The sequence below is a fragment of the Emys orbicularis genome, chromosome 1, assembly GCF_028017835.1.
Source record: "Emys orbicularis isolate rEmyOrb1 chromosome 1, rEmyOrb1.hap1, whole genome shotgun sequence".
Classification (NCBI taxonomy): Eukaryota; Metazoa; Chordata; order Testudines; family Emydidae; genus Emys; species Emys orbicularis.
The window spans coordinates 247,522,201-247,536,963 of record NC_088683.1 but is presented as its reverse complement, the minus strand read 5'-3'; the positions used below and the strand labels follow the sequence as shown (position 1 = coordinate 247,536,963).

Sequence of the window (14,763 nt, the reverse complement as noted above, 5' to 3'; positions counted from 1 at the left end):
GGTCTAATACAGTAGAAATATTTTGAGCTCTGCTGTTGTGTGTTGTCAGTGGCTCCTCATTACTCCTGAATAATCACTAATATTATTTTCAGCACTGCACAAGATCTTGTGAAGTGGCAACAGAAAGCCGTTCCTGTGTCTGAATATTCTGTAGAGTCTGCTGTTAAATGGCTCTGGAAGTTGGACCATATGCCAGCCATCAGCTCCACCAGCTCCACCGAGGCTCTTTTGGAAGCCATAATTGATGAGACAGTAAGTTTATACATCTCCTCTGAAGTCTCCAGTAAACCCAAGAATATCCAGTGGAGAATTGGATTGCAAGTTTTATCCTAATGAATTGTGCAGGGCTAAAGAGAGAACTTGTGGCTGTCTAGAAGGTATTTCTTTCCAGTACAGTTACAACCCATATTTACCAATACCGTATGTAAATGTATCAGGTTCTGAAAGCAGAAACTTGTTTTGTTTTCCCGTGGAGCATGAAAGGTAAATATGTTCTGAAGTCATGATGGGTAAGATAAATATTTTCCCTCCAGTGTCTTCACCAGATATACTTTTCAAAATATTTTTAATGAAAATGTTAATATTAAATATTACTCAAGAAAAGGATGTCATTTTTATTCTGTATTGCTTACTGAAATATGCAAGAAAATCCAAAAATATATGTGAAGACTGTTTTAACTTAGCACTAGCTGACTCCAGGAATTCTGTAAACTCTCATGTGACATCCAAATTGTAGCCTCACCAGCTGGTTGAGCAACTCTCTTACAGTAGTAGTGCCCAAAGCATACCAAGTATTTTTGCAGTTAAATTCTGTTTATTTTTAATAGGGCCATATTACATTACTCATTAAAGGAAAGCCAAAGGATATAAAAATATATACCATAATTTTAGCCAGCCACTCCATTCCTTTGGCAGCAAAGACACATTGGGACAAACTTATTGCTGGAGAAAATAGGTACAACTCATTTAAAGCTAAATTCAATAGTAAATTTGGCCCTCTGTGTTTGGACTGAGTTATCTGTTTACACAGGGGATGTGCAGAGGGCCAGTGCAAGATTCCACTTAAGTCTTACTTTGAGAAGTTATTTTAAGTGGGATGTAAGGTGGTGCTTAGGCCTTGTGGTTCTCTACCCAGGGTGGATGAGTCTTGACCCCTGTGTGATTTGATATTAAAATTAAATTGGGTGAGGAGTTAATTTGTCCAAGGGTGACATTTTCTTATGTCTGATTTTTTTAGCAATGTGACAATCACTGCTTTTTTGGGAAAACATTACCAATTTGCAGTATTGTCTGGCTAAAAAAACCAGGCTTATCAGGCCTTGTAGGTCCGGGTCTGAAGAGAATGTTAAAAAATCCAGCCAACTGGTAGAGAACCTCACACATATGCCTTATTATTATTTTTCAACACACTGGTGGGATAGTGCACCATCCAGGAGAGTCCGAAGTGGGTTGTAGCCCACGAAAGCTTATGCTCTAATAAATTTGTTAGTCTCTAAGGTGCCACAAGTACTCCTGTTCTTTTCTTTTGGCTGTTGGTCATCATGGAACAGAGTTTAATTACAACTATTACCTTATCAATGAAAATTCATTTAGTGTATGTTCAGTGTAGTGTAGTTTAAACTAGTGGAGTCCCCACTTGGCTCCAGGCAAAAGCTACACCTTCATTGTAGAGTCATAAAGTGACTCACTCCTGGAGGCTGGCTTTGTTAACAAAAAAATAATTCCACATTAAACGTACAGTAGCTAAACTGTTTCCCCAGACTTGGCTGCTCCTGTGGTTTCTTTACTTAGCCTAAACCTTCATCAGGGCCAGATTAACCTTTTGTGGGCCATCATGGTGAGGTTGGTCCCCAGAGTAGGGTTGCCAACTTTCTAATGGCACAAAACTGAACCCCCCTCCCTCTGTCGCTCACTCTCCCCCACCCTTATTCACTTTCACCAGGCTGGAGCAGGGGGTTGGAGTGCGGGAGGGGGATGAGGGCTCCGGCTGGGGGTGTGAGCTCTGGGGTGGGGTCAGAAATGAAGGGTTCAGGGTGTGGGAGAGGGCTCCAGGCTGGGGGTGTGGGCTCTGGGGTGGGGCCGGGAATGAAGGGTTTCGGGAGGCTTAGGGCTGGGACAGGGGGTTGGGGTGTGTGTGTGCGGAGTGTGGGCTCTGGGAAGGGAGTTTGGGTGCAGGAGAGGGCTCCGGGCTGGGGCAGGAGGTTCAGGGTACGGGGTTCCTGTGGCGCTTAATGTGGCTCCCAGGAAGCGGCCGCCAGGTCCCTGTGGCCCCTAGACACATGAGTGGCCAGTGAGGCTTCGTGCTCTGCCCTCATGCCCGCAGGTGCTTCCCCTGCAGCTCCCATTGGTCACGGTTCCCGGCCAATGGGAGCTGCGGAGCCAGCATTGGGGTGGGGGCAGCACGTGGAGCCTCTCTGGCCGCCCATGCATCTAGGAGCTGCAGGGACCTGGCGGACACTTCCGGGAGCTGCGTGCAGATAAGGCAGGCAGGGAGATTGCCTTAGCCTCGGCCCCTGCTGTAGTGCCGACCAGACTTTTAATGGGCCGGAGTCGCCAGGGTCCCTTTTCGACCAGGCATTCCGGTCAAAAATCGGATGTTTGGCAACCCTACCCCAGAGCGAGGGAGGGGCAAAAGCATAGCTGGGTGGGGTGGGCGTGTTGGTCCCCGAGTGAGGCAGAGGTCAGAGGCAAGAGCACAGCAGGGTAGGGTGGAGGGTTGGTCCCTGGAGTGAGGCAGGGGCCAGGGACAAGCCCAGCAGGGCAGGGGGGCGGAGTGGACAGGATCCCCCTGGGCTGGCACGGAGACAGTATCTACTTCTCTCCACCAGAGCTGGGTTCTTGGGAGCCAGTTCTCTTTCTTGCCAGCTGAGCTGCAGCTCCTCCAGGAAGAAGCAGCTGCTTTTCCCGCCCTCCTGGCGGGGAGGCTGATTGCGGGTTCTCCTGCACCCAGACTGCTGACTAGACACTGCCAGGTCTGCTTTTCGACCGGACTTTCCAGTCGAAACTTTCCAGTCGAAAACCGGACAGCAGGCAACAGGGCCCCATAACTTTTAAAAGTGGGAGGGCATAGCCTTTTTTCCTGCCTTAAGGGTGAGTGACTGGCAGTAGGGGGCGGAGAGGAATGAGTGGCAGGTGGGGCCTGGGAGAAGAGGCTGAGCGGGGCAGGGCTGTGGGGCGGCGCATAGGTGGGGCCAAGAGGGGAGAGGTGGAGCGCAGGCAAGACCTCAGGGTAGAGCACGGGGGGTGGGGCCATGGTCCAGGCACCAGTGGCCCCCCCACTTCTAGAGAGCTTCCAGCGCTTCTGCTTGGCAACCATAATTGGCACCTTCTGCATGTGGGTCCGGCGCAATGGCGCCATTGTAAACCTGGTACTGTCCTTCACTTCAGGCATAGCTACTCCCTAGGGCTCCTTTCCTCAGGACGTACCTGTCTCAAATCCTAGGTCACTCTCCCAGAGGACTAGTCGTCACTCCCTTACACTCAAGGTGGAATCTAATGAATCACACCTTCCCCAGTGAGTCAGCAGTATTTAACCTGCAGTTCCCAACACCTACTAACTGTGTGGGGTAGCTGGAGAATCCTGCCTCCTCTGTGCATGCAGAGAAAGTTGGGGTAAAAATGCCCATGTGTCAGTCTATTAGCTCATCAGGGATTCAGGGGACTAAGATGAAGATCCATTAAGGTTGTGTCTATACTTTGAGCTGTGGCTGTAATTCCTAGTTCAAGAGACATACCTGTGTAAGGTTGGGTGAGTGACTGGTTACCAAAAATAGTGTAACCTTGGCAGTACAAGTGGTGGGACAGGCTTGCCACCCAACTACATGTAGCAGTCCAAGATGCTAGGTATCTACTTGGGGCGGCTAGCCTCCTGTTGCTTTGCTGCTGAGGCTACACTCTATTTTTAGCACGCTGACTCAACCAGAGCTAGCACGGGTATGTCTCCTTGAACTGGGAATTACAGCCCCCGCTCAAAGTGTACACATACCCTTTAGAAGGCAAAAATTGAAACACTCACTGGGTCTAATGGAGGATTGAATCTGCTTTACTGTAGGACTGTACCTCACAGGAGAATGAAGGCATGGACGTGGTTCCTTAATACCTTCAAGGTTCCTTAATACCTTCTCAGGCTCAACCAGTTTTATCTTCTCTTATTTTCTTTAGTGGGTGCTCCAGAGCTTCCTACTGTGTATGTGGAGAGTGGCTTCTTTTAAAAGTGATAATTTATCAATACTTACACAGTGCCTGAGGTACTGCAGTTATTGCCATATTCTGTCTCAGATACTAGGCTGTGATAGCTGTGGGACTGATTCTCCTGTCACTTCAACCAGTTTTATGTTAGTGTAACTCCACTGAGTAATGAGTCAACTCTACTGATTTTTCTTTCCTCATGTCAGCATAATGCATTGCTAGAATAAATCCAAAGCGGCTATATGCAAAATAAGTCTTCCTATTGTTTTCTGTTTAATAATATGCATAATGTATCTACCATAGGTTGAAGCTGTTTATTACTTTACTGTGGGTGATTTTCCAAAGGACATGAAGCAGCTACTCTTGCAGAAGGTTTCTAACAGCCCGTACCCAATCCACACAGTATCTTTTAATGCAAAGGAGGAAGAAACCATTCTTTTCCTAAAGGAGCTGAGCCAACTGACTTCTGGAAGGTATGGGGAATACTACTACTACTGCTACATGATTTCAGTACTTTTGAAGGACTATACAGATAGAAACATGTGAATCCTTACAACATACCTGGGAGATAAGTGAGTATTATTCCCATTTTACTGATGATAAACCTGAGACAAAGAGGTTAAGTAATTTTCTTAAGGTCACAGAGGAAATTGTTGTAAGAGCTGGGATTAAAACTCAGGAGTTCCTGTGCTCAGACCAAACTTCCCTCCACACACGTGCTCACAGTCTCTCTCTTTAAGTCATCTTACTATGTAAATGAGAAACAATCTGTCAGCTCCACCTATTCTTGGGTCTGCAGAAAAAAAAGTGCAACGAAAAGAGATGGACACAAAAATATGCTGAAACAGATGATTGATTGCTTTATATACTGTATTGCAGTAACACTTGTGGGCAACAATAAGGAATTCAGAACCCTGTTGTATTCGGTATTGTACAAACACGCAGTAAAAAGACAGCCTCTGTCCCAGATAATTCACAGTTAAAGTTGTGACAAGACTCAGCAGGTGGATGAGACAATGAAATGGGTGAAGTGGGGTTGGAGGAGGAGGTAACCATAAAGCAAACATCTTACTGACTTAATTACAATTTATAGCTTTATGCAGAGGCTGCAATGTTTATAGTTAGCAGTCGTGCTAGAGATGTGTTGGAAAACTAATACGGCAAAATACAAACTGTCCAATAAGTTTTTGGAATGTACCAGGGACAATTTCTTGTTTCACAAGGTGGAGGAAGTAACCAGGAGGACAGTCATTGTAAACTTGATTCCAACTAAAAGGGAGGAATTGGTTGTTAATCTGAAGGTTAAAGGCAATTTGGGTGAAAGCGATCATGAAATGATCGATTTCATGGTTCTAAGAAAAGGAAGGAGTGAGAGCAGCAGGATAAGGACAATAGACTTTTTTTAAAAAGCAGACTTTAACAAACTCTGGGAATTGGTAGGTAAGGTCCTATGGGAAGAAAATCTAAGGGAAAAAGTCGTTCAGGAGAGCTTGTAGCAATGCTTAAATTATAGGAGAAAAGTTGTGTGCCCCTGAATGTCAAGTGGCTTGCTTTCATTTAAACCGTAGTGAGAAGTAAGGGGGCTGTAAGACAGAAGTGAGGTATCCCCTAAAAGTAGTAAGGGGTCCCATTCCCCCAAGCTACCCTGTAATTCCAGCACTGGCTGGCAGTTTCTCAAAGAGACAATATTAAAGGTGCATCAGCAAACTATCCTGTTGCAAAAGAAACATAGGAAAAATAGTAAGATGCCAAAATCGCTCCCTGAGGAGCTCTTGAATAATCTGAAAATCAAAAAGGAATCCTCAAAAAGTGGAAACGTGGACAAATAGCTAAGGATGAGTACAAAAGAATAGCACAGGCATGTAGGGACAAAATCATAAAGGCTAAAACACAAAATGAGCAGAACATTGGCAAGTCGTAATAACGTTTGTGTCCCATACTGAAAATGTCCAACCCACAAGGTTATACGGTGTTTGCCTTCTCCAGCTTTTGCAATCTTGGCTTGACCTTGTCCCCATTGCCTCATCTGTAATGTGTTGTTTTGGATTTCTTCATCCAAGGTGAACCCACATGCTGTACATCACAACAACATAAATAGGTACCATGCCTCTTGGAACAACATGAGGTATCCGGGGCTTTCCAGACTCCCCCACCCTTCCTTACCAGTAACATGAGTGACATGTTCTTTTAAGATGTAACCTGCCAGGGTAGGTTCCAACATACCTACGAACTGGATGCTATACACTGTTAATGCTTTATTTAGTTCTGTGGCCACTGGTATTGCTAGTACTATAGGAAAGATCCATGTCTTATTAAGGCCTGGTCTACACTATGACTTTAATTCGGATTTAGCAGCGTTAAATCGAATTAACCCTGCACCCGTCCACACAGGGTATGTCTACACTACGGGATTAATCCGAATTTATATAATTCGAATTTGGGAAAGAGATTGTATAAAGTCGAATGTATGCGGCCACACTAAGCACATTAATTCGGCGGTGTGCGTTCATGTACCGGGGCTAGCGTCGATTTCTGGAGCGTTGCACTGTGGGTAGCTATCCCATAGCTATCCCATAGTTCCCGGAGTCTCCCCCGCCCATTGGAATTCTGGGTTGAGATCCCAGTGCCTGATGGGACAAAAAACATTGTCGCAGGTGGTTCTGGGTACAGCCTCACCCCTCCCTCCCTCCATGAAAGCAACGGACGGCAGACAACCATTTTGCGCCTTTTTTCCTGGGTGAACACTGCAGACTCCATACCACGGCAAGCATGGAGCCTGCTCAGCTCAAGACAGCAGTCATGAACATTGTAAACACCTCGCGTGTTCTCATGGAGTTTATGCTGAGCCAGGACCAGAAAAATGAGGCGAGGAGGCGGCGGCGGCGGCAGCGCAGCGACAAGCGTGATGAGGACATGGACACGGACACAGAATTCTCTCAAACCGCGGGCCCCGGTGCTTTGGAGATCATGTTGTTAATGGGGCAGGTTCTATCCATGGAACGCCGATTCTGGGCAAGGGAAACAAGCACAGACTGGTGGGACCGCATAGTGTTGCAGGTGTGGGACGATTCCCAGTGGCTGCGGAACTTTCACATGCGTAAGGGCACTTTCATGGAACTTTGTGACTTGCTGTCCCCTGCCCTGAAACGCCAGAATACCAAGATGAGAGCAGCCCTCACAGTTGAGAAGCGAGTGGCGATAGCCCTGTGGAAGCTTGCAACGCCAGACAGCTACCGGTCAGTCGGGAATCAATTTGGAGTGGGCAAATCTACTGTGGGGGCTGCTGTGATGCAAGTAGCCAAAGCAATCACTCAGGTGCTGCTACGAAAGGTAGTGACTCTGGGAAATGTGCAGGTCATAGTGGATGGCTTTGCTGCAATGGGATTCCCTAACTGTGGTGGGGCGATAGATGGAACCCATATCCCTATCTTGGCACTGGAGCACCAGGGTACCCAGTACATAAACCGCAAGGGGTACTTTTCAATGGTGCTGCAAGCACTTGTGGATCACAAGGGACGTTTCACCAACATCAACGTGGGCTAGCCGGGAAGGGTTCATGACGCTCGCGTCTTCAGGAACACTACTCTGTTTAAAGGGCTGCAGCAAGGGACTTACTTCCCGGACCAGAAAATAACCGTTGGGGATGTTGAAATGCCAATAGTTATTCTTGGGGACCCAGCCTACCCCTTAATGCCATGGCTCATGAAGCCATACACAGGCAGCCTGGACAGGAGTCAGGAGCTGTTCAACTACAGGCTGAGCAAGTGCAAAATGGGGGCATGAACTGAACACACACTAACCTTGTTTCCACCCATAATATAACAAAATTTCTGGAGAGGCCAACAATAATTCATAGCCCATATGGATTTTTCAAGAATAAATTTTACCAAACCAACCTAATTTCCTTCTCTGATAGGGTTACTGGCCTAGTGGATATGTGGGAAGCAGCAGACATGATATAGCTTGATTTTAGGAAGGCTTTTGACTCAGTCCCACCTGGCATTCTCCTAAGCAAACTAGAGAAATGTGTTCTGATGAAATTACTATAAAGTGGGTGAAAAACTGGTTGGAAGACCAGACTCAGAGTAGTTATCAGTGGTTGGCTGTCAAACTGGGAGGAAATATCTAAAGGAGTGCCCAAGGTGTCTGTCATGGGTGCCCGGTACTATTCAGTATTTTGATTAGTGACTTGGATAATGGAGAGGAGAGTGTGCTTACAATATTTTTGGAAGACACCAGGCTGGAAGGGGTTTTTAGCACCTTGGAAGACAGGATTAGAATTCAAAACGACCTTGATAAAGTGGAGAAATGGTCTGAAATCAACAAGATAAAATCTATTAAAGACAAATGCAAAGTACTACACTTAGAAAGGAAAAATTAAATGCGGAGCTACAAAATGGGGAATAATTGGCTAGGTAGTAGTACTACAGAAAAGGATCTGGGGATTATAGTGGATTGCAAATTGCATATGAGCCAACAATATGATGCAGTTGCGAAAAAGGCTAATATTCTGGGGTTTATTAACAGGAGTGTCATATGTAAGATACGGGAGGGAGGTAATTGTCCCACTCTGTTCAGCACTGGTGAGGCCTCAGCTGGAGTACTCTGTCTAGTTCTGGGCATTGCACTTCAAGAAAGATGTGGACAAACTGGAGAGAGTCCAGAGGAGATTAACAAAAATGATAAAAGGTTTAGAAAACCTGACTTGTGAGAAAAGGTTAAAAAAATGGGCATGTTTAGTCTTGAGGAAAGAAGACTGAGGAGGGACCTGATAACGGTCTTCAAATATGTTAAGGGCTGTTTAAAAGAGGACAGTGATCAATTGTTCTCTGTGTCCCTTGAAGGTAGGGCAAGAAGTAATCAGTTTAATCAGCAGCAAAGGAGATTGAGGTTAGATACTAGGAAAAACTTTCTAACTGTAAAGATAGTCAAGTTTTGGACTAGGCTTCCGAAGAAGGTTGTGGAGTCCCCATCACTGGACATTTTTAAGAACAGGTTGGACAAACACCTGTCAGGGATTGTCTAGGTATACGTGGTCCTGCCTCAGTACAGAGGGCTGGCTAGATGACTTGTAACACACAAAAGGAAGTGTCAGAACTGCTGCAATGTTACCTAATTTAAGGCAGGTCTTGGGACAACAAGAAGCAGAGGTGATGTTATCCATCAGCCCTTATAGAGGGGAGTTTCCGCACTGTACCATGCCTCCCCAGAGTCTGCTTTGTCCCTGCTGGATACATGGGAGGGAGGCAACCTGCCCCGTCCTTCTGGGGAGCAGTTAGGTGACCAGCTCCACAGGGAGAAGAGGCAGGTATCAGCCTTCAGACACTGGGCAGGGTTTTCCCCCCAGCTGACTGAGGTTGAATGTATTCCCTTGGGGTGGAGAAGGTGGAAGGAGGGCCCATTGGGTGGGCAATGGCAGTGACATGCAGATTGGCTGTGTCCTGAACAGTGGCCGTAGATTTAGGGAGAAGGGTGATGGTGGTGGGAGAGGGGGGGGAGGAGGGTGGAAACTAAGGAGTTGTATATATTTATATTACGTTAATTTAGTTGTTGTTTATCTATTTCTGTTTGTCTGTCTTATCTTTTTTTTTAGGTTGTAACCTCTTAGGGGCAAGGTCTGCTCTGTTTTGGTACAGTGACTAGGCTGATGGGTCCTCAAACCTGATTTGGGCTTCTAGACACAACCATAATCCAAATAAATAATAATAATTATGGGCATGGTGGCAGTCCCTCCTCAGGAATGCCATCTTGTGGAGGCTCTGCAGAACTGTGGTAGTGGCACTGGGGAGCTGGGCAGAACCGTTCTATGTGGTATGATCCCTCCTGAGCCCTAAATAATTCTGCCGATATCTAGTGTGAATGTTAATGCTCGGTGGACCAGCAATAACACCTTGCAGCTGGGTAGCTGTGCACAGGTGCAGGGCAGGCAGCTGGGTAGCTGGCTGTGCAACCAGAAGGGAGCCTGGAGGAAAGTGTAGGCCGAGCTGTTCCACAGCTCTAGTCAGGGATCCATCGGATCCCCATGGTTAGTGCCTTTGTTTCTTGTACATCCCTGTTTTGGAAAGGCCTGTTTCTTTCCCTTTCTGCGAGGCCTGCATTAATCAGATGTTACGGCTCAAGTACCATGGAAATACACCCTCAGTGTGTTTGGAATAATTTGTCTCCTCCTGTGGAATATTTTCAGGTGGATGTTTGAGCTCTGCCTGTCTCCCTGGCTTGTATATCAGTAGTTCAATAAAGGCACTTGTGGGGCTCTGAACTTACAGGATGCCCTGATTAAAAAGACTCCAGGGTCGTCTTGGACACTTCAACAAATATTCCTGATCAGCATGCAACGTCAGTTAAGAGCTAATAGTATGCTTGATGCATTGAAATAGGTAAGGAAATGATTCAGAACATTTATGCTAGTGTCTTCATATTGAAGAATGGTATTCCCTCTTCTGAAGTACCCCAATTTCTGGCCTCTTCACCGTATGAATATACAGTAACAGAAATCAATGAGTTCGAGGTACATAATGAAGGGATAAACTAGGGATGTATTTACATACTTTACTTAGAGATGAAACCCCTTTTTATATTACAGATTCCATGCGTTTGCTGAGAGAACTGACTACATAGATATAATTGGACCTATACCAAAGAGTGAAGAGGATGGAGAAAGTCTAGCCACCCAGAATTCAAGAAAATTGAAAGGAAAGGCGCCTTTAGGTAAAAATAATAAAAGCATGTTCTTTCTTAAAACCTTCAGAATAACAGTGTAATTTAGGAAATGTAGCCAAGTGTTAATAAACGTAAGCGTGAGCAGTGCTCCCACTTCACCATCTGGGAGAGGGGGCAGGACAAATGGCTGGCCTCTGAGTGGGAAAGGGTGGATACCATGTACGTGGTCAGAGGGGGAAGGAAGAAGTTGAGAAATGGACAGAGCTTTGTGTGTATGAGAGAGATACACAGAAAAGAACAAGATCGTTTTGTTTGGAAAGAGGGAAGGGTGTTGCTGTATATATGCTAGGGGTGTGGTGGGAGCATTTCAGTAGATGTTGCATATCTGAAATTACTTCTATGCCACTGTTTCTAAAGGTGAATGATGAGTAGCTTTAATTACCTAAAAGTGCAGTAATCTCTTTGAAATGCATTGTGTGGTATGTCTTATTGCTATTATGGACTAGAATTTACAAGTTAAAAAGGAAGACAATTAGCCTTGTGCAATTACTAAGCATTATAGCCATGGTTATGACATCACTGACAACCAATCAGAAAACTCCAGTTGTGTCTAGATTCTAAATCCTTTCAGAGCAGAAAATATATTGCCGTGATTACTCTTTTCTTCCATGTCTGATGTCTCTTGTTTCAGGGTGCCTTCTTGAATGATGCAGAGGGCAATAATAATAAAAATGCTGATTAGCCTCTAATGTGTTTTGAAAGTGTTTCTTGCATATGTGGAATAAACTACAAAAGGAAATAATTGGAAACTGAGGCCATGTCTACACCAGTGAGCTTACAGTGGCACAGCTGTACTGATGCAGCTGCGCTGCTGTAAGATTGCTTGTGTAGCCGCTCTGTGTCGATGGGAGAGAGCTCTCCTGTTGACATAATAAAACCACCTCCATGTACGGCAGTAGCTATATTGGTAGGAGAAGTTGTACCGCCTGGCCACGCCTCCGCCTAGGAGCCAGAGGACATGTCGCCACTCCTCCCACACCCTAACTGCCTCCCGGAGCCTGCACCCCAACCCCCTGCACCCTCAGCCAGAACCCTCACCCCCTCCCACACCCCAACCCCCACCTCAGTTTGGAACCCCTTCCTGCACCCTGAACCCCTCATTTCTGGCCGCACCCTGGAGCCCGCACCCCCAGCCAGAGCCCATACCCCCTCCCACACCCCAATCCTCTGCCTCAACCCAGAGCCCCCTCCAACACTCTGAACCCCTCATTTCTGGCCGCACCCTGGAACCCGCACTCCCAGCTAGAGCCCTCACCTCCTCCCGCACCCCAGACCCCTGCCCCAGCCTGGTGAAAATGAGGAGTGAGTGAGGGTGCGGGAGGGGGGATGGAATGAGTAGGGGCGGGGCCTCAGAGAAAGGACGGGGCGGGCTGGGGCCTTGGGGAAGGGGTGGGGCAGGGAGTGGGGCAAAGGTGTTCAGTTTCGTGCGATTAGAAAGTTGGAAACCCTGTCCAAACCCCACTTCCTATTCTATGGAGAGAACCCCCATGGAGCCCTGCTCCATGGTAGTGCATCGGCTGCAGAATTCACTTGCATAGCATCCCACTGGCCTTTCCCCCGGTGGAAAGGAGATCAGGATTTGCTTCTCTGTTATCTAACATTCCAGGTATGCAGGCAAATACATCTCCAGTGCTACCCTGTGTACCTAATTTTTGAAGTGCTGCCTTTAAACAGCAGCACTTTAAAGAATGCTACTGTATTCTACTGCCACACAGTGGCGGAGGCAGGGTTCTGCAGGAAGAAGTTAAATTCCCCATCTTGGCTTGTATGCAAAATAAGTCTGAGCAACTTAAAATGTCTAATTTTCTTGCATTTGTCTGTTCTCCCTTTGTAAAGCCTGATCTGAGTCAAATGATCACAGAATTAATTAATATTCCAGTCTCTTCTGTAAATTAATTTTCTTCCTTTTCTTTTTTTTTGCGTTTTTTTGGACTTTTAGAAATGTTGGTGCTGGTTTTCCGTTTTTTTGTTTTGCTTTGTTTAGTTTGCTGGTGGTTGTAAGCTAGTTTGGTATCTTGGTTGTGAAATCAGATGGGGTTGGAGTAGTTTTTGAAGCAGGCTACAGGATGGATATAGCTGCTGGGAGGTAAGACTGGGACAGATTGATTTTGTGTGTGTGTGTGTGAGGATGTTCAGCAATTGGGAGGTGGAAAGGGATGCTTGTTGGGGTGTTGTATGTTAGTTGTAGTTTGTATGTGTACACACACGCACACACACACACAGAGACATGGTTTGATTCAGTACAGCAAAGTGGGTATACATTCTACCAAGTTAAAATGCTCCATTCGCAATTTAAATTTTTAGTTATTATTTCTTGCTCTTTTTCAGCCTTTTAGCTATCACTACTTTAGATTGCAAGCTCTCCAGGCAGGAAATCCATCTTTATTTGTATTGTGAAGTACATAACTGGTACTATAATAGGTAGTACATATTTAGTAAAAGGTTTTAAACGTCTGGAACCCAATTCTAAAATTCTGTTAATAATTTTGAAACATTACTCATTGTAAGGGTTTGAACACAGTTAAATAACTATTTTACCCTTCTAACATTGAGTCAGTCATACAATTTTAAATGTTAGCTAGGCACAAAATAGGAGCTTATTGTGTAAAGGAAATAAGGGGCTTGATTTACCACTGTGTTACTCTTGCTTAATGCTGGTGTAATTCTGCTGAAATCAGTGGAGTTACATAGGCACAAAATTAGTGCAACATGGTGCTGAATCAGGCAGAAGAAAACAAACTTTAAGCTCAACTTTCATTCTTGCTGCTAGTGGAGAGTAAATATAAAAGCTTTAGGCATATTTATCCAGCGTATTGCCTGTTTCCATTGTAACCCCACTGGACATCACTGAGTTCTTTTCCCTTTATGAAATGGAACTGTTGAGTTCTTCAGGTAGATCCAAGGAGACAGTTAAACTGACAAGCTGTTCGGCTGGAGTGGGTCAGTGCTTGATTTCCCCCGAAGTAGAGATACTACATCCATGCTCGAAAATTAGGTAATTGCAATAAAAGTGGGCACCAGCAGCAGTGCTGTTGAGGGCTGTTAATATTTAGTGGAAAAATGAATATTAAGACACGGTCAACAGGAGAGCCAGCATCGGAGAGGGGGGCAGGAGAAAGGAAGGATGAGGAGTAGGACAGTATGATTGAGATCACTTGGGACATATAAAGGATATTGATGTTTATATTTTTATATTTGTGTGTGTGTGTGGGGATTCTCAGGGGGCCTTAAGGAGCAGTTTTTCTCTCCTGTGGCTTCTCAGGTGGAGGAAGATGACTGTGGATGTGAGGATGTGCTGGATGTAGTGGGTGGGGCAGAAAAAAGGGGGAGACGAACCGTTCAGTCGGAGAAAAAGGAGTTGCTGGGGATGATGCTGGAGCAATCTCTGGAGAGGTTGGCCTGCTGTGGGGGACTAGACCCCAGGTAGGACCTGCTTTGACATCTTGTCCTTGGTCTTGTAAATCCTGGTTGTTACCTAGGTAAAAAAATATTGTGTTGCTTGACTGTAGTAAAATGCATTTATCATCTAAAGGATTTGTCACCAAATACCTCTGCTATCAAACGGGTATGGTATTTGATTTCACAATGCTGTGGCATAAAAGAAAGTGAAAAATGTCAATAAATGTTTTATTGTGTAATATTGAATTCAATACATGTCCCATACTGGATACATTATCAGTACATACAGTAAGTTTTCAAAACATATAAATTAGAAAGACCTGGAGAAACCAGCAGAACATTTACAATGCTTCTATTTTTCAACTTTTCAACAGAAACATTTAAAACCTTCACAAAATTGAAACCCTTTTAGTAGGAGATGATGATTTGGGAAGGAAATATTTTTTTCTGAATTGC

General features: G+C 45.4%; 1 protein-coding gene across 1 annotated transcript in view; it reads left to right on the top strand.

Moving 5' to 3' along the window:
• Positions 1-14,763, top strand: part of VWA3B (von Willebrand factor A domain containing 3B) — a 141,777-nt gene that overhangs the window by 9,040 nt on the left and 117,974 nt on the right. The window contains exons 5-7 of the mRNA XM_065423482.1: positions 93-252; positions 4,492-4,661; positions 10,772-10,896. Of these exons, the coding sequence (XP_065279554.1) occupies positions 93-252; positions 4,492-4,661; positions 10,772-10,896 (455 nt within the window). The remainder of the gene's footprint in view (positions 1-92; positions 253-4,491; positions 4,662-10,771; positions 10,897-14,763) is intronic.